General features: G+C 46.2%; 1 protein-coding gene across 2 annotated transcripts in view; it reads right to left on the minus strand.

Moving 5' to 3' along the window:
* The window catches only part of MYO5B (myosin VB), an 842,958-nt gene that overhangs the window by 299,525 nt on the left and 520,136 nt on the right, over positions 1–23,297 (minus strand). For both annotated transcript variants that reach the window (XM_069219220.1, XM_069219218.1), the window contains exons 11-12: positions 13,781–13,862; positions 11,999–12,139 (exon numbers count right to left, since the gene is read on the minus strand). In XM_069219220.1, the coding sequence (XP_069075321.1) occupies positions 11,999–12,139; positions 13,781–13,862 (223 nt within the window). The remainder of the gene's footprint in view (positions 1–11,998; positions 12,140–13,780; positions 13,863–23,297) is intronic.

Genomic DNA, 23,297 nt, shown 5'->3' on the forward strand with positions numbered 1-23,297 from the left:
CTGCTTTTTGGACTCGTTAAATATCTCAGGTAATTGGGAGAATGACACGTTGTAACAATGTGCCCGGGTCTTTGCAGCGGGTTTTTCGCACAACATCTTGTGGTGGATGTGTGGATAAAACTGGCGATGATGGTGGTGTTTATGTGTGGGCAGATAGGAATGCCACTTCGCCATGATCTGTGGAATGGGGCACGGGGAGGAAAAACAAGCACTGGGAAATGCAATAGATCTCTTCTACGGAAGATCTATTGGCTTAGGTAATTTTGTAGTTATGTTGTATGGTATGTTATGGTACGGTATTACCTGTCATGGCACGGTATGGCAAGGTTTGGCCTGTCATTGTATATGGTATGGTATGTATGGTATGGACTGTCATTGTATGTTATGGTATGGTATAGTATGGTATGGCTTGTCATTGTATTGTATGGTATGGCCTATAATTTTATGGTATGGCCTTTCATTTATCGTACGGTATAGCCTGTCATTGTACAATATGGTCTGGTTTAGCTTGTCACTGTATAGTGTTGTATGGTATAGTGTGGCCTGTCATTGTATGTTATGGTATATTATGGTATGATATGGTATGATCTAACTTTGCATAGTATGGTATGGTATGGTATAGCTTGTCACTGTATTGTATTGTATGGCCTATCGTTGTATAGCATGGCTTTTCATTTATGGTATGGTATGGCCTGTCATTGTATTGTATGGTATGGCCTATCGTTGTATGGTATGGCCTTTAATTTATGGTAAGGTATGGCCTGTCATTGTACAATATGGTATGGTATACCTTGTCACGGTATTGTATTGTATGGCCTATTGTTTTATGGTAGGGCTTGTCATTGTATAACATGGTATGGCCTGGCATTATCTGGTATGGTATGGCCTGTCATTGTACAGTATGGCACGGTATGTAATAATGTGTCGTATAGTATGGTGGGCTATGTCCTTTTATTGTATGGTAATGCAGGGCATGGCCATAGCCTATCACACAGATGGATACATCTCCCCCTTCAGTTAACTCTCTTTTGTGGCGAAGTGCATTCTCCAGCCTGGTGTGGACATGGTAACTCAACCCTGTCCTCACTCCACCAGTGTGTGGCTGCCCGAGTCTTTCACGTGGACAGTCAGCTGCGGCTTACTTTTTGTTTATGAGACAATAAAGGGGACACACACAGGAGACTTTACTTAGAGTGCAACCTAGAAGTTCTGAGCATATGACTGCAAAAGACGTTCATTAGCTATCAGCCAATAACACTTGCTACATAGTGACTTGCATTCTGACACGTGGGAAGACGAAACTATGCATCCCAGAATATAAGGTGCTGATTGCTTAAAAAGTTAAACTGACTGAATGCCAGGCGATGTGGCCATGAGAGCGACTTTGGAACTGCACTACTGCACAGCACATTTAGTAAGATGGTGGTGATAAGTGATTCTGTGTGTTCATTCTATGACGCTCATTTTACCGACCTCAGAAGGATTAAAGACTGAGTGGCGCCGCTCGAGCTTGAGTAAAATGACCACATGTTCAGCGAGGGAAACAGAAGCCCAGAAGGCCAATGTGAACACAAAGGCGTCGTGAAGGCGTAGTGAGCAGAAGCAGCCAGTCGAACCAATCCATTCATTAAACTTCACAGAAACAGGAAGGAGTGAATGCTTGTTGTTGATGAGATCAAACTCACCCTTTTAATAGTGTTTAAAATGTTTTCTTCTAGTTATCATTGGCAAGTGCGATTATTCGTTAACATAGCCTCCCTAACATCGATTTGTCTGTGAACACGGAAGGATGACACAACACCCCAGGGGCTTGGAAAGGCCTGCGAAGCTGAGGCACGGCCAGTTCAATAGGCAGGTCCCAGCTTCCAATCTCAGTAAGATAGCTCAGCGGGTTCACGCATCTTCGGATAAGGTAAATGTCACATGAACACATGCTATTGTTTGCAACTTTGTATTCTTTAAAGTTAGCATACAGTGACCCTCCTTTTTAGATTTTTTTTTGCATCAAATCTATCTTAATAACATTAGTGGTTATTTGACTGCAGAACTGTGAAGTGTGCAAGGAGGGAAGGGCTTGTGCACCTCTGTGTGATCGGATACAGGGCGGTGTGTGAAGTACACAGAGGACTGGGCACGTGCAAGCATGTAAAGACATTAGTGTGAAGGGAAACCTAATGTGGGGTTTGTGAGTGATGAGCGCAGGCGGGAGCTGGACGGCTGGATTGGTGCATTTCGAGCGGTGCACGCGGTTTGGAGTGAACTTGTGCGGTTTTATGAGAGACCCCTTCCCCTGCCTCTGGCACTGTAAGCGGCAGGTGCCTTCCTCCGGTGCTTAATTTGTGTAAAACATGAAACACAGTAGTGCCAGGACCTTATTCAGGAGGGCACTACAGCTTGCACCACTCATTGCCCCGGCTGCCAACGCTAGTACCAACACAACTACTAACCATCACAGTCCTACAAGTGTGACAACTCAGACTATTCTGGGTCCGCAAAGCTATACGAATGGCTTGGGCGGCAGCTATTAGTCATTTCTAATGCAAATTGAATTAATAAACAGCTGTTGCTGTGCTCATTTCTAAATTAGAAAACTGAGCCCCAATGTGGCAGGCTGTCATACATGCCGGTGTTGACAATCGAGTGCTCGTGCCGAGCACCGGAAACTGCCGGCTCGGATTAGGTACAGGCTTCTTCTCTTTCTTGTCACATTGAAAACTAATGGCGGATGGGGGCACAAGGCTGGTAGGTTCGAGTGTCGGCGTTGCCTCAACATACTGTGATTCTGGGCAAATAATTGCTTAAAAGGACAGGAATGAGACCTGGTGTAACTTAATGGTTCTGTTGTAAAGTGATCCAATACCTTCGGGTTGACTTTGCACTACATAAAAATGAAAACAAAAACAAGCAACAATGGAGCAAGCTACAACGACGACAGGAGAAGCATCGATGATGGAGTTAGAAAAAAAAAAGAAGCATGCAACAGCAATGACAGGGGAAGCATCGACAAAAGGCTTAGAGAGAAAAAAGTCCCTCAAATCCCAGCACGAGTAGCGGAAGGACACCAATAATAACATTAGTCAGTACTTGGTCCATGCTCCATTGAAGCAATAAACACACGTAAAAGAAGTGAACTCAGCAGGCGGTGAGCAACGGGAAGCAAGGAAATGAGAGCGACGATGAAGCCACCCGTAAGTTACGGGTGGGCTAAAAGCCCTGATTTTTTTAATAAACAACAGAAATTAGGGCAGTGCCTGTGGATGACAAAAGGCTGACTCTCCTCAAAACGTTTCTGGAGGTGAGAGGAGGACATGGAATGCTGATAGACTCCACAGTTCTTCTGTTTCTTTTGAACTACCTGCTCACCCTGAACCCCAACTATGGCAAACGGTAACTGAAATATGGAATCCCACTGACTCACCTGTCTCTTGTCTGATTTCTTTGGAGGGCACGTAAATGTGGACACTCACCCACATTTCCTGCACATTTATTTTATGTGGGACAATGGAAAGTTCAGTTTTATTTATTTTTCTGTGTAGTCCTATCTCAGAAGGCAACAGACCCACTGGACGTAGGAGAGTAGTTTATGTTCACGACAATGACGTCATGTACGTAAGAGAGATTGTTGTCCCTAGATCAGAATGGGTAGACGTTGGATGATGAGTGTTGTATGTGGGGGGCATGACTGGGAGTATGAGTGCTGGTTGGGGAGGGGCAGGTGATGTTTCATAGGGTAGTCTTTAGTTTGAGGTCAGTTCTGGATATGGGGGGTCTTCCAGAGTCTGGGGAATGCCAGCCTCCTAGTCCTTACCTCGTGTACCTTGTGGAGCCCACGCATGGCCATGAAAGCGCCCTGTGTGCTGTGAGTCAGCCTGAAGTGGATAGTTTCTCTGCTAGGTAACCTGACCTCATGTTCATAGCCGTTCACTCTTTGCGGAGGGTTTTGTGTTGGCTGCAGGTGGTGTTCTTCTAGGGTGAGGACAATACTGCCTGACTGGGGCCCACTGACCCGGGACGCAGGTCTGGGGCTTTAAAAACGCAGATCACCTATCACCCTGCATACCAGAACAGAAGAATCACTAATGACTGCTCCGCAAAGCTACAGCACCCCCTGTCTCCTGGCTGGACAGCCAGCTTACATATCTGAAAGCCTACAGCATCAGCACAGGGAAACATCTTCCATTTCACTATAGCCCCACCAGCCTATGTGAACATGCAAGAGCGCTGACGCCCCCTAGCGGATACTTAGCGTTAAAGGACTATGTTTCTACTAAATGGTCCTAGGCATTCCATTTAAAATTACTTAGTAGGTGGTACTGAGTTGTATCCCTAAGAAACTATTTATTTTTGTTCTTGTTTATTTCCGTTATGTAAAACCTATTCATAGCCTGCAGCTATATGTTTATAAACGTGGTTAAAAATGGTTTGCACATGTGTGTGCCTCGAGTAATTTGAGCAATTTTGAGCTACTGACACAGCAAAAAGCCATTAATTTGTTTCAGCAACAAATGCCATCCTTAAGGCTCTCCTGCTTGTCACCTCAGTAAAACATGCATTTTCAACCTAAAGCTGCTAAAGAAATACCTTCACCCCTGGGTGATTCCCAAGTTTTTAAATGTATAATTGCCTTGGCCTATCGAGGCTGGATTCAGGCAAAAACATAACTATGGGTCCACGAGGGAAAGGTTGCAGGGACGCAAGAATGCTGCAGCAAGAGTGGACAAGGTGAATCCCTAGCCAGCCCCAGACCACTCCGGCGCTGCACTGGCTTCCAGCGGAGAAACACGGGAATGGGCAACTCCATGCACAGTATTCCATGCAGTGCACAACCTGGGAACACCAGCGCCATGCACAGTATTCCATGCAGTGCACACCCTGGGAACACCAGCTCCATGCATAGTATTCCATGCAGTGCACAACCTGGGAACACCAGCTCCATGCGCAGTATTCCATGCAGTGAACACCCTGGGAACACTAGCGCTATGCGCAGTATTCCATGCAGTGAACACCCTGGGAACACCAGCTCCATGCGCAGTATTCCATGCAGTGCATACCCTGGGAACACCAGCTCCATGCGCAGTATTCCATGCAGTGCATAACCTGGGAACAACAGCTCCATGTGCACTATTCCATGCAGTGCACATCCTGGGGACACCAGCTCCATGTGCAGTATTCCATGCAGTGCACACCCTGGGGGCACCAGCTCCATGCACAGTATTCCATGCAGTGCATACCCTGGAACACCAGCTCCATGCACAGTATTCCATGCAGTGCATACCCTGGAACACCAGCTCCATGCAGATAGATACAGCTTTACATGCACGGCCAGTGTCTTCACACAACATTACAATATCTCATCACTGTCCAACAATTCTGTCGAATGATGGGTGGCAAATCTCTCCCAGTATGTGCCACACAACTGTGAACGCTCTTTGGATGGATGTAACATCTAAAACTGATTTGCTATTTTTACAACTTTTTCCAAAGCAGCGTGAAGCACGAGTGCTCAATATTATCAGCACTGATTTGAGTTCAGCACCAAGAACCTTCTAGGTGATGACGTTTTCAAGAAGCTCCATCACCTGGGATTGATTCACAGAGTCATCTGAGAATCTAAGATGAAACTAGGTGTGCAAATGGCTTCATTTAAAAGGGTAAATTCATTTTTGGAATACATGAAATGGGAATTTACTCTTGCTACACCAGCATAGTGTCATTTCACGTAGGAGCAGATCTCACAGGGGTGAGCCTTGGGGAATAATTACATAGTCACAAGCTTGTTTGTGATCACAATTTTTTATAGGCACTTTCCGACCCTGGATACGGTGATGTATTTACTCCTTTCAAGGGTAGGAGTAAATGTGTATCCAGGTTGCAAATGTGGAGTGTATACCTCAAAAATCGGTGTGGTTGTAGACAAAAGGCTGGTTCTCCATGTATTTTTTCAATTTTCCATCTATACACCAAGGATTTAGAACAACATCCTCGAATCCATAAGTCCCACCCCAACGCTGCTGAAAGAGTTGAAGACGCACCTCTTTAAAGAGCACTACATCATAATGCAGTAACGAGCCAATAACCACTACATTCCCCATCACTCATCAGTCTGCACCTCCTACGTTTATGTTCACACGTGTGAATTTTATCGGCATATACCCTGCTGCAGAGGACTATACCAGTTGTTAAAGGCCCTAAACCTGAGTTATAGGTCCGAGCTGCAGTCGAGGACCTATAACAAGCGTGTGGTCCTTTAACAACAGGTAGAACTGAGGCAGAAGGGCTTTAAGCCAATTAGAACATTCCACCCACCAAGAGTGACAAGTTCTATACTAAGAAGGGAGAAACAGAAAGACACACATCGGAATGTTTGCGCATAAGGCTTAGACCAGCCATGAGCCCAGAGCCCCTCTGTCTTCTATGGAGCTCTCAGCCTTCCAGGGTCCTATACTGGAAACCTTTCTGCTTCGAGAATTCTAAAAACAAATTGTCTATTTCAAGCACGGGGGGAAACTAAAAACTTGCACTTATTACTAAAACCATTCTCTTGTTATCAGAGCCCACACATCTGTAACTGAGTTTTTATCCTATTGTGGCTTCCCTGCCCCTCCCGACTAAAATCTTCATCATTCGCACGGGTGGCCGTGTGGTGCATTGAGATTACTTGCGAGAGATGTGTGATGTCTCGTTGCCCCTCTAGGACCCCCGACCAGGTTGTGATGAGAGCCTGACCTTACTCACAACCACCTCTGCTCATTCTATCCCCACGCACTACCGGGTGGGTAGTGCAGGTCGTGTGAGACTCGATTCTGGGATTGTACTCTCTGAGGCCTGGTAAGTACAGAGAAAATTAAACAGGCGAAAGATTGAATAATTCATTAATCTCGGCCATGGTCTGGGGTAGCTTGTGGTCTCTTTTAGAGATCATGTGTAGCTTGTGGTCTCTTTTAGAGATCATGTGTAGCTTGTGGTCTCTTTTAGAGATCATGTGGCTTCACCTTCTGCGGTGGAGCCAAGACTAATGTGTATAAGGATGTCCCTTTCTGTAGAAGCACAGTGAGCAAAAAATGATGGAATGGAATGGGATCCAGCGTAAATAGCAGAGGCTGAGCTGCACTTAAGTGTGGCTTTTAGGTCTTTTCTGCCGAGACATGCGTCCAGTGTCTCGCTCTGCCTTAGGACGTGAGCTGCACCTCGCAGATCAAGTCCATCACAGTCCACGCCGGCTTGCGCTGTTTCTGTGCCCAGAGATGGATTGTGACTCGGACAGGCCTGTTTCTTTAAAGGTATGGCCAGGCCCGCTGTGGACATCGTTGTTTCCTGTCTGTGGTAGCACTCTCTTGTAGCATATTGGTAATCTATTTTATTTGTCTTTGTTATTCACTTTTTTCTTTCTGTTTTTGATGGTCCTCATTTGTCCCCATGTCCGTCGTGTGTTTCCCCACACTGTTGTCCCTGTGCCTGGTCCTCTATGTCTCCCTCCGCCAACCCTGCGCCCTTGTTACCTGGGCCTACAATGTCCATGCGATGTTGTGTTTGGGCGTCAGTCATTAGGGGTCGCACTAGAGATTCTACGCTATTCCTGGGTCTGGACCACTTAATGTAACCATTTGGCAGGGAGAAGCGAAAAAACAAACAATGGAATCGAATGTGGCCCTGGGTAATCGGCTGAGGCTGAGATTAGTACAAGCATTTCAACATACTACACGTCGTATCTTTGGAGATGGGCCATAATCTTAAAATGCCACTCGATTGACACCTTAAACAGCAGGTGCAACTTAACGGGTGATACATAATGCACGTAGACCAGCATGCTGAGCAAAAGTAACTACTGTGTGGGGAGTTTGGTTGTGCTCTGGTTGGTGGGCGAAGTGTTCACCGGGAGCCCACTGGCATGATTTCTGTTCGGCAACAGGTCACAAATTCAATGACCAAATAACTGCACAATGTTGGCGACACAGCAAACTTGATTCCATAATTGGAACCGACGGAGCTTTACTTGGAGGCGATCGTGCGCTGGCATCATGATGATTCAGCCCAAGCAGCGGAATCTTTTCCTGTTACAACCAGGCATCCAGAGAAAGGCATGACAGTGAATATATTGCTCTCGTTTTTAATCTAACTTTGAGCATCTGTCTCCTTTTATAACTTTAAGTGTCGGATAATTAGTTGGATGGAATTGAGCATTTTAAAAATGAAAATATAGAGTAATATTTCAAGACCAGTACGCCCAGGAGCCCCAAGAGATAGAAACGTGGCGGCCATTTTGTTCTCTGTCGATCTCCCGCCGGATCAGAATTAGGTCATCGGGTTTCAGCAAGAAGTGTTTCCCCCGCTTGCCGTATAGTTCGCTCACTCGTGCCATGGGGGTGGGGTCAACCACCTTTACCAACTGTGCAATCCTCTCTCCCCCCACAAAGGCAACAGACTCAACTTCTTGGCATAGGACGTAGAAAATGTACTTCACATGAAACAAGGTGGTATAGCAACCACCGCCATCAATAACATTACACAATAGAAAGTATAGCACAATACACAGCAAACATGGACACGGAATTACACGTATCCTATTTACATCCCCATTTGGGGGAGGCATAGTGCAGAAAGACCTTTGAGATAAAGTGACACATCAAACATTTCTGACAGCTCCAGAGACCGCGTAGCGCATTGGTCCCTGCCGGGGCATCCTGTGACTCTTGGTCACATCCCACATAACATAATATAATCTTCTGGGTACCCGAGGTAGGGCCAGAAGTGTAGGGCCCCCAGCCGGTCAGCCCCCCTTCCAACCAGTGTCACCCCTGCAAGGCTTCTCCCGAAGGAGGCAGCCAATTGGGCAACATAGTGCCCTCAAGAATCAGTGCCGTTATTCGGCTACAATGGGCCACCGGGCGGAGAGGTCACTGGCGAATCCGCCCCCCCCCACCAAGAACTCTCTTTTTTCCTGCGATTGCCCCAAAGCTTGGTTGTAGGAAAGCCTCAAGCCCAGCCCCTGACAGGTGAATGCCTTCTTCGTCAAAGAATTCAAAATTAGCCATGAGTAGTAGCCCATGCCTGATTGTGCCTATGGATGCCATCCTTAGAATAGCCTTCACTGAATGGTTTAGCTTTTGCACTCACCTGGTAATACTCGCTGGATTAGCATCACCAGGCCATCGTCCCCGAGGGATGACCTCTGACCACAATAATATGGTGCCCGAGAGCAAACGGCGCACTTTACCAAACATCGATATGAGCCCCCCACGGACCCCGCCTCCCCATTGGGATTATGTCATTCCCCCGACGTGAACAAGGAGAATGTCCGGCTTGGGAAGCCATCCAACCTCAAGAGCTTCACTCAGCAGGACTGGCAAGTGTGTTAACTGAAGGCCGGCCACACCCAACCAATGGTGCTCTGTTTCTGGACTCATCTCCCAGCAGGTGTTGTGGGATCTCTCTGCTGCACTGCTGACTACTGAATCACCAATCCAACACACCTTGATGTTTTTTCCTGTAACGAAACAAAGGGAGGCTGCAGCTCACTGTCCTTCAAAGTAGTGGTGAGGGAACAAGGGGTATTAGGAGGGGGGAGAGCTCTAGCCACTTCCCCTATGCCAAATAAGGTCGGACGTAGCGTTCAAAGCAATTGGACTTCCATCTTCCAATAGCCTTAATTCCCTCTGGAGACATTCCCATTCCTGCCCCAGTTGTAGCTGCACCAATCCTAAAAGAGTGTGAAGTAAAACCTGCTGTGGGCACTCCCAACACTCCTAGGGCCTTCTGGCAGATCTGTGTGAACTGTGCCCTAGCCATGGGGGCCCCATTTGCATGTACCAGGAAATTGGGGTGTCCCTCCTGTGGTCTGAGTAAGCCACCTCTGTGTTGCAGCACATCAGGGGACAATGAGGGCGCCATCCGGTGCTCGCCCACATTTAAGGGGGGATAATACTTTACCCCCTCCCCTCCGTCGCATACCCCATGACCACTTCCAGTCACAACCCATTTCAGGTTCCCCCCCCACAGTGGAGCGACCAATGACGCCCACCAGCAAAATGCGATGGGCTCTTAGCCATTCATGTCATTGTTACGATTGGACTTTGATTATGTTGCATTTTTTTTATTTAACCAGTGGCGTAACAAAACTTCACCCCCTCACCCCACCATTCCCCTGCGGGAGGGGGCCCAGGCCCACCCCCCTCTCCGAACTCACTGGAGGTCTCACGCCAGTGGACTGTGCTGAGGGTCCCCCCTGGAAATCGGGCTCCCCTTACACCGCGGGGGCTGCGGGGGCCTGTGCTACGCCACTGTATTCACAATAGTACACATGTTTCAATCCCAGGTCTCCCAGCTCCCCACATAAATCTCTTCAGGTAATACTGTTAGGGATTTGCTGAGGGGGAACCCTCAGTCTGTTCACACTCTAAATGTGAAATCAAATACAAACACGGAATGCGCCTAAAAGAAACAACATGTTAAAAACTGAGATATGATTCTGGCTCTAACATGTAAAACCACTCAAATTCGCCAGCTGTGGTTAGGAGGACGCACACCAAATGCCACAGACATGATGCCTTCCTGTTAAAATGTTTTTGTGTCATTGGCAAATAAGTGTTTTGTGCAGGGTAGGTGGAGGCCACGAGTTATGGCGTGTGTTGTGTGAGTTCGTAACCATAACTGGCGAACTTCAGTGGTTGTAAATGTTTGAGCTTGAAGCATAACTCAGTTTTTAACTGTGTTTTTTTCCAGGGATTTTATTTTTTACAATGATCTTCATTTTCAACCCCCGATCCTAGTTCCTAACCGAAAATTATCTTCCTTTGATTGAAGAAAGAATAAACTGTCTATGGGCGGAGTCACAAACATAAGAAGAACTTTCTCTGCGCAAAGGAATTGACTGAGAGCAGTAAATATTGCGGCAACCCAGGGAGCAGTGAGACCAGACTCCGCTTTCTTCTGCCTACTGTGCCCCCTACAAAACCATTTCGTATCCAACGGGGTGCCAATCTGAGCTGTTGTGCTGTGGGGCGAGGGCAGACACGCCCATCTCGCGGACCATGCGGTCTCAGCATTGCTGAAGGGAGGCGCATCCATTACAGGATGCAGGCCAACAACCAGGATCAACTTTGAGAGTTTGCTCACGTCATGAAGGTCACGCCCTCTAGTCGCAGACAGGTCCTGACGTAAGTGCTGGCTGCTCAACAGCATGACACAGCAACAAAACAACACAATGGCATCTATTCACAAACACATTTTCGAGCATATCCTTTACCACTCATTTCCACACCTTTTTGGATTGGCCCTGAAACATCTTGATAGTAATAAAATGGGAATACCTGGAGATTATTCATACACAATTAATAAAAACAGAAAGGACTGTGCCCTCTTTGCACTTGTATTAGGGGGAGTTGGAGATTTTGGGCAGATTCACAAAGGCATGTAAAAGTACATGAAAGAGTATTCCCCTAGTACTACCTACCGTACTCATAAATACTTTGATGAATCAGCCTCCATAACTCTTGCAGTCAGTATTGCCAGAAACACGCAGGAAGGAAGCACAGATTCTAAATGTGCCGTAGGAACATAGAAAGAGTAGAAAATTATCATGAAGGCATAAAACCAATCAGCTGAGTAGCACAACTGATGTAAAAGCAGCATTAATTATCATTACTTGTGGGAAAGGCAGAACTCCACAGGTGTGCACAGTACAAAAGTACATGTGGACACTACTGCAGAACTACGTTTCTTGGAGTAAACTGGAAACAGATATGGTACGGATTTTCAGAGCTCAAGCAAAATTATATTTTCCCAATAGGGTGTTCCTTACACCCCAGCAACAAAACCTTTCGGAGACCATTTGTTGCAATCCGCTGCCCCCTTTGTGGCCACTTGTATTGGTGCCATTAGGCGCTTGCCTACCAAGGTGGTCAATGTACCTCCAGCCATGAAAGAAAGAGGATGGGTGACCTGCTGGCCAACCACTGAAAACTGGGCCGAGTGGCAAGCAGGTTGCTTATTGTAGCCTTACCTTACACTCCTCGTCCAAGAGATCCAGAATGCCGAGCTTTGCTTCAATCAGGTCTATGCAGGGCTGGTTGTCGTAAAAATCTATCAGCGTCCACGGGATTTGTTCCTTCATGTACTCCTCCTGCTCCAACTTGAAGACATGCTGTGAGCACAAAACACAATCAGAATGTTATCGACATGCTACATTTACTATTAATTAAACTCTCCCGAGCCCACGGTCACGCGCACTAGCTGAATACTGATTCTCAGCCAGTTTCTAATCCCACTGAAAACTATTGCCTGGTGTGCACTTCAGCTCACACAATAGCGGGGGACATTCTGTTCATGAGCATGAGGAAATTCTGAGTTTTCTGCAAAAACAATCATTGGCAAATCCAAATGTTCGTGCTGTAATATGCCAACAAATGTAAACACATAAATTCACAACTGCTGTTTACATCCATGCACAAATGCTCTTTATCACGTTTAAGCCTGCCCTTTTGACTTTGCCAGTGCTGAGAAAAAAAGGAAATCAGGATTCCTTTCTCTGTAGAATGCATATAGGAGATAAAGAATTAAATGTAACAAACGGCATGATGATTGAGTGTACTTTTCAGATATAAATAGTCCCACATGCATTTAAAATGGAAACACTCTGAAAGGTGGAATGATACACCAAATAGCCAATAACATGAGGTGAGAGATCTTTATTCCTCCCGGCCAAGCCTAACGAGACCCTATATACGTACTAGAGAAATGATAACACAGCAGCAGGCAGCTAACATGACTTTTACAGACACAGACCTCCAAACCTTTTTATCCCACTGAAAGCATTGAGGAAGAGATCACTGACAGAAGTTGGGAGGAACAGTGGAGGGGATAGGCACGTCGGTGAGTACTGTTACTAGGAGACATGAGACAGAGTTTTGTCTTAAATGCTGCACAAGCAACACAATGGACGTTTCTTGTAAAACAAGAAAGTGCTTGCTCTGGATAGGAGTGCAACATGCTCATTACAGACCTTAATTGGGGCGTGGCCTACTGCATCCATCCTTGGACATGGACACAATTAGTACTCCAGAGGCAGTTTTGTGTATGTGTGTGCGCGCACATGTGCGAACCACACGACACACGACCATCCCACCACCTCTATATTGGTTTGTTTTTCGTAAGATTGCTTAGTGGGGGTAAATGGATCTGTAGCAAAGATCTTTGTATGCAAGTACAGGTCACAGGTTCGACGCTATGCAGTCTTCTTAGATAAAACATTAATACCACCCAAGTGGATAATATTAATTTTAAAAAAACGTTGTGCCAGCCTTTATATATCTTTAAACGTCAGTACAGACACAGCAGAACTCTACGTGCATCATTATCTTCTGTTTCTGTTATAGTTTCACACCAAGACTGCTTCCAAAATAAAGTCTGAGAGAAGGTTTATGGTATTCCCCTGGTGCAAGGTGTACAGGCAGAAACGACCTATATCGGTGGGCTCTGGGTCAGCGGAGACAGGCTAACCCATGGCCTTCTAGAGGCCTGAACCCCTCTAGACACATACTAACGTGCTAGCATACAATACAGTGTGCCCAAAAATGTCTTAATAATGAAGGGGTGCCCAATGTAGCTCCAGGAGTGCTGGGCACGTGCTAGATTACAGGACATCTACCTGAGACCAATGTGATACAATGAGTGTCAATCTAAGTCATTCACAGGGATAGTGATTATTCAGGAAATGTGGCATAGATCAGATCCTCCTGGACGTACTTTGGACACCCCTGGGTTAAAGGATCAAGGCTGCTCTTACCGAATTGAACTGCTGCTGGAGCTTTTCATTTGCATAGTTGATGCAGAACTGTTCGAAGCTGTTCACTTCGAAGGTCTCAAACCTGCGAAGCAAAGAAAAAACATTGTTTACTCTGATGCGACATATAGTTAGAGCCACTGGAATTGTGCAATTCTGCTATTGTGACGCTTTACGCATACATTCAGATTTACTGCCCTTGCCACTTAATCCACCATCTGCTGTATAATTTGCTAATTTTACCAAAAACGTGTTTGAAACTCAAATGGATCACAAGCTACCAGGAAAGTGCCACACGTCATGGCACACTATACCAGACCCGTTTCAAAGGGTGACAGCTTTCCTCTTAGCTGGTGAATGCTGCAGATTGCTTCATTCATGTGCGAAACTGCTGCTCATGAGGTGAAACATTTGAACACACAGCATCAATGTGTATTAAAATGACAAAGAAGCGAAATATTACTACCACATAATGTGCTGCATTATGCCACATAATATGTCTTTTCTTGCAACATAATTTAGCCAATATTGCTGCATAATTTGACCACCGGTTTGAAGATAATTCCAGTGCCCCTGTCTTTTGTGTTGTCTGCATGCCTGGGATCCACGGGTATTAGAAATATGTCAATATGATTTCAAGGTATACGCTCACTGGCGTAAGGAAACTTGCGGGGGCCCACCTGCAAAGTATCTTGAAGGGGTCCCCCACCCCCTGGGCCCAGTCAGGGGCCTGCTGCCCGTGCAGAGTGTACTGTGCAGAGGGACCACCCCCCGGAGCTCGGGGCCCCCGGCACCACGGAGGCTGCGGGGGCCTTTGTTACGCCACTGTATACAATACAACATATTGAAAGATTTGCAGGTCTATTAACAGTTCGACTGTGGCGCAACAAAACTTGAGGGCCTCCCTTGCAAAGTACATGGAGGGCCCCCTACTGGACTCTTGTCAGGAGCTCTCAGGCCAGGGAACTTAGCTGAGGGGCCCCATGGAGTAGTGGAAGCTAATGTTACGCCCCTGACTATAAGCCATGACAGTCAAAAATATTAAAGAAAAGGAATTCCTAACGCACTGAAAACATATAGCCCGAACATAGGATTGATGGTCTGTATCTGTTCAAAAAACCCTGCTTAAAAATCATAAATGGTTTGTCAAGCTTTACTTAGTATTCTGGCAAATTACTCTTTCTAGAAGGCACAGATATTGTGTTACAAATATGATGTCGAAATATCATGAAACAGAATATGGAAGGTATGAATGTTGTTTTTAAGTCTTTTATAGCCTTCTTTAAAATTCAGTTGCACATAATATTGTTTTTTCTTTATTTAGTTGAGTTTTATTAGTATCTGCAATATAATTTATTATTTTTATGTTAAGTTTGTCAATTATTTTTAATTTGTTTGTATTTATTTGGCAATATATATTAAGGCTTTTTTAATTCTATGTTAATTTGTTTTGTTGGTTGTTGTATTTATAAGGGAATAGTAAAGGAAGTTTTTTAAATGTTTATCTTGTAATTGATTACAAATGTTTGATACGTTTTAAACTGATGATTAGGTAAGTAGTTATGTACATAATATATTTCAGTTATTTAATGGTTAAGGGTATAGTAATATTTTTAATTCGATATTTAGATAAATGTTAGTATTAGTAATTGTTTTACTTGTTTTAATAATTAGAATAATATTTAAGTTTACATTTCTAATAATTAATTTTAGAGTAGTATTATTTTTCAAACATAATGTGTATTATGATTTCTGATATTAACTTCATTTGTTTTTGTGGTTATTGGCATTGTAGGGTTTTTGGGTGAGAAGCATTTTACATCTATTTTTTAAATTATTGATATACATTTTAATATACTATTATGTATAATTTTATATATATTTTTTAAACCTTTATTTTTACAGTTTCTCAAATAAAAACAACCACAACACACAGTGCATGGCAACAATTGTAGGTACCAGTTCACATTCCTCAGCTAATTTTCAGCCAGGAATGTTCCAGACGAAAGACATCATATGCACCAAGACTGTAATCGGAACATGACTACATATAACCCAGAGTTTCACCTGGTTGGAACATTTTTTGCAAACAATAATGCTCTACATATTATCCTGTCCCCAGGTCATCCAGATCCGGTTCCAAGTCTGAGTCTCAGTGTTCATCAAAGGCTATCCCCACATTGTCCTCCAGGCTGCAAAGTCCTCTGCAGCTCTGTCATCAGTGCGAGAGAGCTTTATATGCTGTTCCTCTGCCACTTCCCACTCCAGAACATCCTTAATCAATAAAGCCCCACTAGGGGCTGTAGACCCCATCCATCCAATAGCCACTCTGGGCTTGACAAGAAGCCACATCAGTTGCAGGAGTCTGTACGAGATTCTGCATCCCCTGGGTCTCGGCACAATACCCAGTAAGCATTCCCTGGGCCTCACGGGGACTACGATCCCCGTAGCACCCTCAATGCGGGGTACAGCCTCCTCCCAGATTTCGTATACTTGTGTTCATTGCCGTGGCATCAACCTCCCCACACCGTGCACACTGCGCTGCCATAGCGGGGTCAATCTTGTTCAGCCAGGACTGTATTATGTAACAGCGGTGTAAGTAATTAAAGTGTAACAGATTAAATCTGTTGTTGCAGTATACCGGATACCTTTTTCATCAGGCTGCATGCATGTCTCCAGTCCGAATCCTCAATAGGTTCTTCCAGATCTAGCTCCGACGCTGCTCTTGCCTTCTATGCGCTTTTAGTCATGTCTCCCTGCAATCCTAGAACAAAGCGATGAGGTGCCGACCCTCTCTCCAATTCAGTAGCCCCCCACCCCCAATGTTGTTGGAGAAGGTGCTGGGGCCGCTGGAAGGAAATTACATATTTTCTTTGTGGTATTTTCCAATTTGGCTTACTGCAGGAAATGTACCTGCCCTACAGCGAATGTATCTTGTGCTTCTGGAAACATGATAAAGACCTCACCAGGGCACAAATCACCGGCTACTAGGCAGCCACCCTCCCTCCACCTCGCCATGGACATATCATGTTCTATTAGAGAAAGGGTTTGAGATCCCATATTGGTAATTCCCTATCAAAAGGGGCTCTTCTTAACACCTTCTTCACCACCTTTTCCCAGATCTGGACAGTGTGTCTCACCAAATAAGGTTTTGGGTTGTCTGCTGACCTCCCCTCATCAGTAATCGCCAGAGAGTGTCGACCCTATCATGCCCTACATGAGCCTTTTTTTCCCAGTTATCAGTGCCTGTCAGCCACTGGGCTGCATGCTTGCCATGATCAACAAGGGTAATGAATTCCAGAGGTCCTCTGACGCGGCTACACCACGCAACACCCTTTCAACATTAAAAGAAAGATGGTCAGGAGCAATGTTCCCTCTAATTTTTTTCCACTGTGTGCGGCAGTGTGCGGTCTCTGTGCGCTGCAGCCAAGGATACGGGCGCCAAGAATTTGATCATTCACGCGCGCGCAGCGCATAACTAGCCAAGATCTTTGGCATTAGCCTCTACATACCACTAAAGCAAAAAAGAGATATCATTGCTCCAAGCAATAGGGCATCAAGGCAGTTTTGTGAACTGGTTGCACACCCCAAGGACATGACCTGTTAAGTGCCACCTACACCCCAGTTAGAGAAAACAGAGGAACATTGCCCGCGGCCTTTAAACGCTGTTTTCATTGACTTCAATCCAGATTCAAATATGAGCATTTTCTGCAATAGGAGAGCATGACTATCGCTCTAAAAGGCTTATTTGAGCTGAGAAAGTGATAATGCTTATAAACAACTATGAAGTATGACAATGATGGAAAAGTTGATAACAGCACATTTCCTATTGTTCTGAAGCATTTCCTAGCTCATTAACCATTAATTTTCAACATAAATATCACTTGCTCGCTTGTATGCTAAAATACGCCAAATGATGTTTAAAACACTCCCCGCGGCCTTTAAACGCTGTTTTCATTGACTTCAATCCAGATTCAAATATGAGCGTTTTCTGCAATAGGAGAGCACGACTATCGCTCTAAAAGGTTTATTTGAGCTGAGAAAGTGATAATGCATATAAACAACTATGAAGTATGACAATGATGGAAAAGTTGATAACAGCACATTTCCTACTGTTCTGAAGCATTTCCTAGCTCATTAACCATTAATTTTCAACATAAATATCACTTGCTCGCTTGTATGCTAAAGTACGCCAAATGATGTTTAAAACACTCCCCGCTGCATTTAAACGCTGTTTTCATTCACTTTAATCCAGATTCAAATATGAACATTATCTGCCTTAGGGGAGCACGTATATCGCTCTAAAAGGCTTATTTATTAACGTGCGCGCTTGCCGAAGGGCCTGCGCGATGGGGGAAGGAAAGGAGCGCGCTCTCTCGCGCGCGCCCCTTACAGGGAACATTGGTCAGGAGCTGCCCTCTTGACCATGATGCCAAGGTACCGAAAACTCTCACATTCCCACTTGACACCCAAATCAGGCAACTGAGCTCCTGGAACAAAGTCAATCTCCCCAGTGGGAAAAGCAGGAATTTCCTTATTTTAACACGCAGGCCAGACACCCTACCTAACTCTTCCAAATGGCGCACCAATAAAGGCACCGCCTCTGCCAGGGAATGGAGGTATATCAGGGCATCGTCAGCATATAATGAGATGATGTAGGTTAACTCTCCCACCTGTATGCCCATGGCTCCAGCTCCATGTGCAGAAAAATTGCCATGGGCTCAAGTGCCAGGGCAAAGAGGAGCGGCAAGAGGGGGCAACCCTTTCCACCGTCTAAGCTTCTGAGATCTCTCCTCCCACCCTGATGCAGACCACCATATTTGTGTATAGCAGTCATACCCATTCCCAAAAGGCGGGACCAAAGCCCATCTGCCACAGCGCTTTTAAAACATAGCTCGATTGGATTGTGTCAAATGCCTTCTCTAGGTCAATTGACACGAGCACCAGAACTTGGTTCACCCCAGCGGGTTCATGGAGGACATGTGTCAATCTCCTCAAGTTAAGAGCTGTGCTGCGCGAAGGCATAAACCCATACTGATTCTCATGAACCAGATCCAGAATCACCCCCTGTAGGCATTCTGCTAGCATTTTACAAAGGACTTTCACATCAGAGTTGATCATAGTGATCGGGTGGTATGAGGAGGGGTCTTCAGGGTCTTCCCACGGCTTCAACATGAAGCATATAATGCCCTTGCGCATGGTGGAGGACAAGGCTCCAAGTCTTTGCACTTCCAAGAAGACTTCCAACTGTTTTCCCCCGAGTACATTGGAGTAAGCTTGATACAATTTGGCAGGAAAGCCATCACTCCCAGGGGGTTTTGCCCTCTTCAACTCACGAAGGGCAGCTCTAAGTTCCTCCTATGTCAGGTTCTCATCTAAATCTTGTGTCTTGTCGGGGAGAGTCGAGGCAGGGCCAGTCGTTCAAGGAACTCCTCCGTCACAGCTGGGTGGGTCTCAGCGGGAGCTCTATATACATTTCGGAAATGCGCCACTAGAGCTGCAGTATATCATGCTGGTTCGTTGCCACCTGCCCTCCAGGGGTTCAGATCCGCAATATGGGAGGGGTCTCTTGCTCGCGCTTTAGTATACAGGCCAATAATCTGCTCGATTGCTCCCCTTCCCTGTGTAAGCGCTGGCGATAACAGGTAAGAGTAAGAGTATGTTTATCAAGGGTGTCCAACAGGTCCTGTAACTCTCGCTGTGTTTGCATAACCTCCCCGTGTGGATGCCGAGTGTGCCTCATTTCCACGGAGATTCACCAACCGCTGCTCTCCGTCTTTAATGTCTGCAGCGAGCTGTCATCGAACCCCACATGTGGTTCTGTTACAGACACCCTGTAGGACCCCCTTAAGGGCCTCCCATTCCGTAGCCCTGGACACAGTGGAGCCCCAGTTACCATCAAGAGCAATACAGCGCATGATCAGAAAGATATCTACCTAGATGAACAGCTGTCTGCAGCACCCTGGGGTCTACCTCTGCAACAAGAAGTCAGTCCAGGCGGCTGTATGTGTCATGTGTTAAGGAATGACAAGTGTATTCAAATGAGTTTGGATGGAGAGTGCACTAAAAGTTGAGAAACCCCAAGTTATGCATGACTGGAGATAGGGACTCCATCATGTGTGGTTTGGCAGCCAACCGCTGTGGGTGTCGCCCCTATTTCCATCCAGGACACAACTGAAGTCTCCTGCCCACACTATAGAGGTACGCACACTGTCCACAGGTAACTGAATCGTAGTTTAAAACCACCCATCATCAACAATGGGGGCATATGTATTTAGGATCGTGATGTCCCTACCTCTGCAGGCATATATATCGTTCCTCCACATCTGCGTCTCTAAATACATGTTGGAAGGACACCCCAAGCGCTATCCATATTGCACCCCCCTCGCATAGGAAGAGTATGGAGAATAACTGACTTCTCCATTTTTTCGCTAGCTTCTGAGATTCACTGCCCACCAGGTGTGACTCCTGCAAACAGGCTATCTGGACCCGCTGATGCAGGAGGTACGAGTGGACCCGATATCTTTTAGTGTAGTCTCTCAGCTCCCTTACATTCCATGTGACAATGTGTACATTAGTAGCCATAAGTGTATGCGACCCCCCACTCATATCTGGTCTATCCCTCCTCTTGGGGGCGGGGACTGGTGCACCAGTCCCACTGAGGTGGCACCAGCCCTCGCACATGGACCACTGCAACAAACACAGTCCCTACAACCGGCAGGGAAGCAAACCATCAAGAACAAAATTACACTTCCCACCCTGGATAAAATACCCCACAACACATTTGTGTGTTCCCCATATCAAGATGTGCGCTCAGGACTTACAGCATAAAAAAGTAGGATTTGCCCTCCGAGATCACCCGTAGGCGAGCGGGATATAGCAGCATGTAGCGAGCCCCACTGCCTTCGGTTTCTGTTCAGCCTCAAGAAAGGATTTGCAATGAGTTTGAACTTTCTGTTTATGCTGTGGGAATATAGAGACAGTATGATTTTCATAGTGGCTATTATTTGATTCTCAGGATGCACAAAGGATGCAGTCTCTGTAATTGAGGATTCTGGTAACAATAGCATGCAGCAAGGCCCCTGGAGAGGTGGGGGGGGGGGGGTGATGAACCAATTCCCGATGCACCCTCTCAACTGCAAGAAGACGGGAAAGACCAATGGGCTGCAAGCAATCCTGGATCAAGGTCTCAAGAAACCGATCCACTGCCCTCCTCTCTGCCATCACGGGGAACCCTAGGAGGTGAATATTATTACAGCACGATCTGCCCTCCGCACCCTCAGAGTGTGCCTCCAGGGCCCCCATTTTCGAGGTGAGGGCAGTCAGCTGTTTTTTCAGGGCGGTCACCTCCAATTGGAGTTCACTGATAGTCCCCTCAGCAACACAGACCTTGTCAGAGACCTTCTGTAGGTCTGTACGCAGGAAATTCACCTCTAGTGAGACAGCTTCTGCTTTCTCCTTCAGTGCTACATGGCTGACCCTGTATGGCTGCTAGGAGATCCGCTCTAGTGGGTTCCTCCCGGGCTATCTCCTGAGTCATCCCCCACCAAGGACCTTGCTGTCTCGTCTGTGAGAGGTGGGGGTTAGTGTGGCATAGTGTTCAATAGCATTGCCCTGTGTGGGGCAGGGTGGTCTCCCCTTGCCCACGGGGGTGCTCCAGCAGGCAGTCCTCTAAAGCACAATGGGGTATACTCCAGATAAATACGAGTCAACCACTTGGACCGAGGCAGGCCCACACCCCGCTCCCCTGCACAGACCAGTTTTCAACTTAGCTCCACAATCCCAGGGTACCCAGGTCCTGCATCGATAAATGTCCAGGGGCCCTGAATAGGCAGTCAGTGAGCCAGGCTGAGTCCACCAGCTTCCTCACCAGGCCTGCACTCCAAGCCGGATGGGCCCCCTCAAATGTCAGTGCTCATACAGCAGGGCCCAGTCAGGCTACCGATGGTATGGGGGTGGGGCACCCTCAAATGTGTGCACAGCAAACCGTCTGGCCCCGAAGGGCCCTGGAAGGATTCTGTAATTATAACACTACCAGTGTTAGGATGTCTGGTTGGGGACTCCCTCAGGCCTACACGGCTGCCTCGACCCAACACGCCGCCGTCATCATAGCACTGGCGTTGTAGCGCATTCGGGGAACGGTGCCCCTGGCATCCCCAGGGCCCTCCACACAAATGTCTCCCGGCCCCTCACGCTCACCATATTAGCCGGGCAGTTCACCTGTGCTGCAACCAGGATGCAGGGTCATCATAGTGCCCAAGCCAGACTTCTTTCAGCTCGAGCCGCATTGTCTCCTGGCAACTCCGGCGCATGCCTCACCAGGAGGAGCTGTCTCCGGCTGCCAGGACAACCGCTCCAGTGCCCGCACTATCCTCCTGGGCAGCCGCGGTCCCCGCAGTGAGCAACACGGCAGCCACAGAGATCGGGCACACCACCAGCCAGCGTCGTCCACCTTCACATCAGCGCCAGGCCTACATTCGACAACAGGCCACGCGGCCACATCTGCACTCCCCTCCACAGTCTCCTCTGCAACGGGGCTCAATGAACCCCTCAAAAATCAGTCCCTGGGTCACAACAACATGGCATGGTGCAAGTCAGTCAGAAATGGCAGGATGCTCTAGGATGATTAGGGGTTGAGGTTGATCCTCAAGAATGTGTTATGCCAGCCATCTTGATTAGCCACTCCCCCTCTAATTTTATATTTTAATTTTGTGTTTTTAGTTTTCAATACTTTATATAAATTATATAAAGTTGAAAATTTGTTTTTACATTTGTGTAGTTTATTTTATAGTAATTTAGGATAGGAAAAATGTAAATCTGACCTTTCTTGAGTGTAACATTTTCCCTACTGTTGCTTATGCTGGAACGGGCATAACTGTTCTGACCCCTCCAAAATCTAACACTTTCCTTACTGTTGCTTAGGTTGGAATTGAATTTGCTACAATTATTGGCTTTTTTCCAGATGTTATGTATCTGTAGTATTTTCCAGGCAAAATATGACTCTTGAATTGTGTGTGCAGGTAACTGAGTCACATCTAATAAGTTGGACGATTTGGGGGTGTGGATGGGTGTTCATTACAGGCCATGATTGTCAACTCTGAAGTTGAGGATGAAGACAGTGTGAGTTTCTCATAGTGCTTGTCACTAAGGGCCAGATGTATCATCCATTTTTGCATTTGCAAACAGTGCGAATGCCCGTTTGCGAATGCAAAAATGCCTTTCAGTATTTATGAAAGGCATTCGCAACGCAAATGTAAGGAATCGCTAAAATAGTGATTCCTTAAATTTGCGAGCCATTTTAGAAAATCGCAAATTGCGATTCTCTAAATAAGAAATCGCAAATAAGAATCCTTATTTGCGATTTCTAAACCACATGTAACAAGCAATTCCTTAATGCGAATTTGGCGTTAAGGAATCACTATTACCACCAAGTTGAACTTGGTGGTAACCATGTGCAAATTTAAAAAATGCATTAAAAATGCATTTTTAAAATTGACATGTAACACACACATGCACGTTT

Source organism: Pleurodeles waltl, chromosome 1_1, assembly GCF_031143425.1.
Source record: "Pleurodeles waltl isolate 20211129_DDA chromosome 1_1, aPleWal1.hap1.20221129, whole genome shotgun sequence".
NCBI lineage: Eukaryota > Metazoa > Chordata > Amphibia > Caudata > Salamandridae > Pleurodeles > Pleurodeles waltl.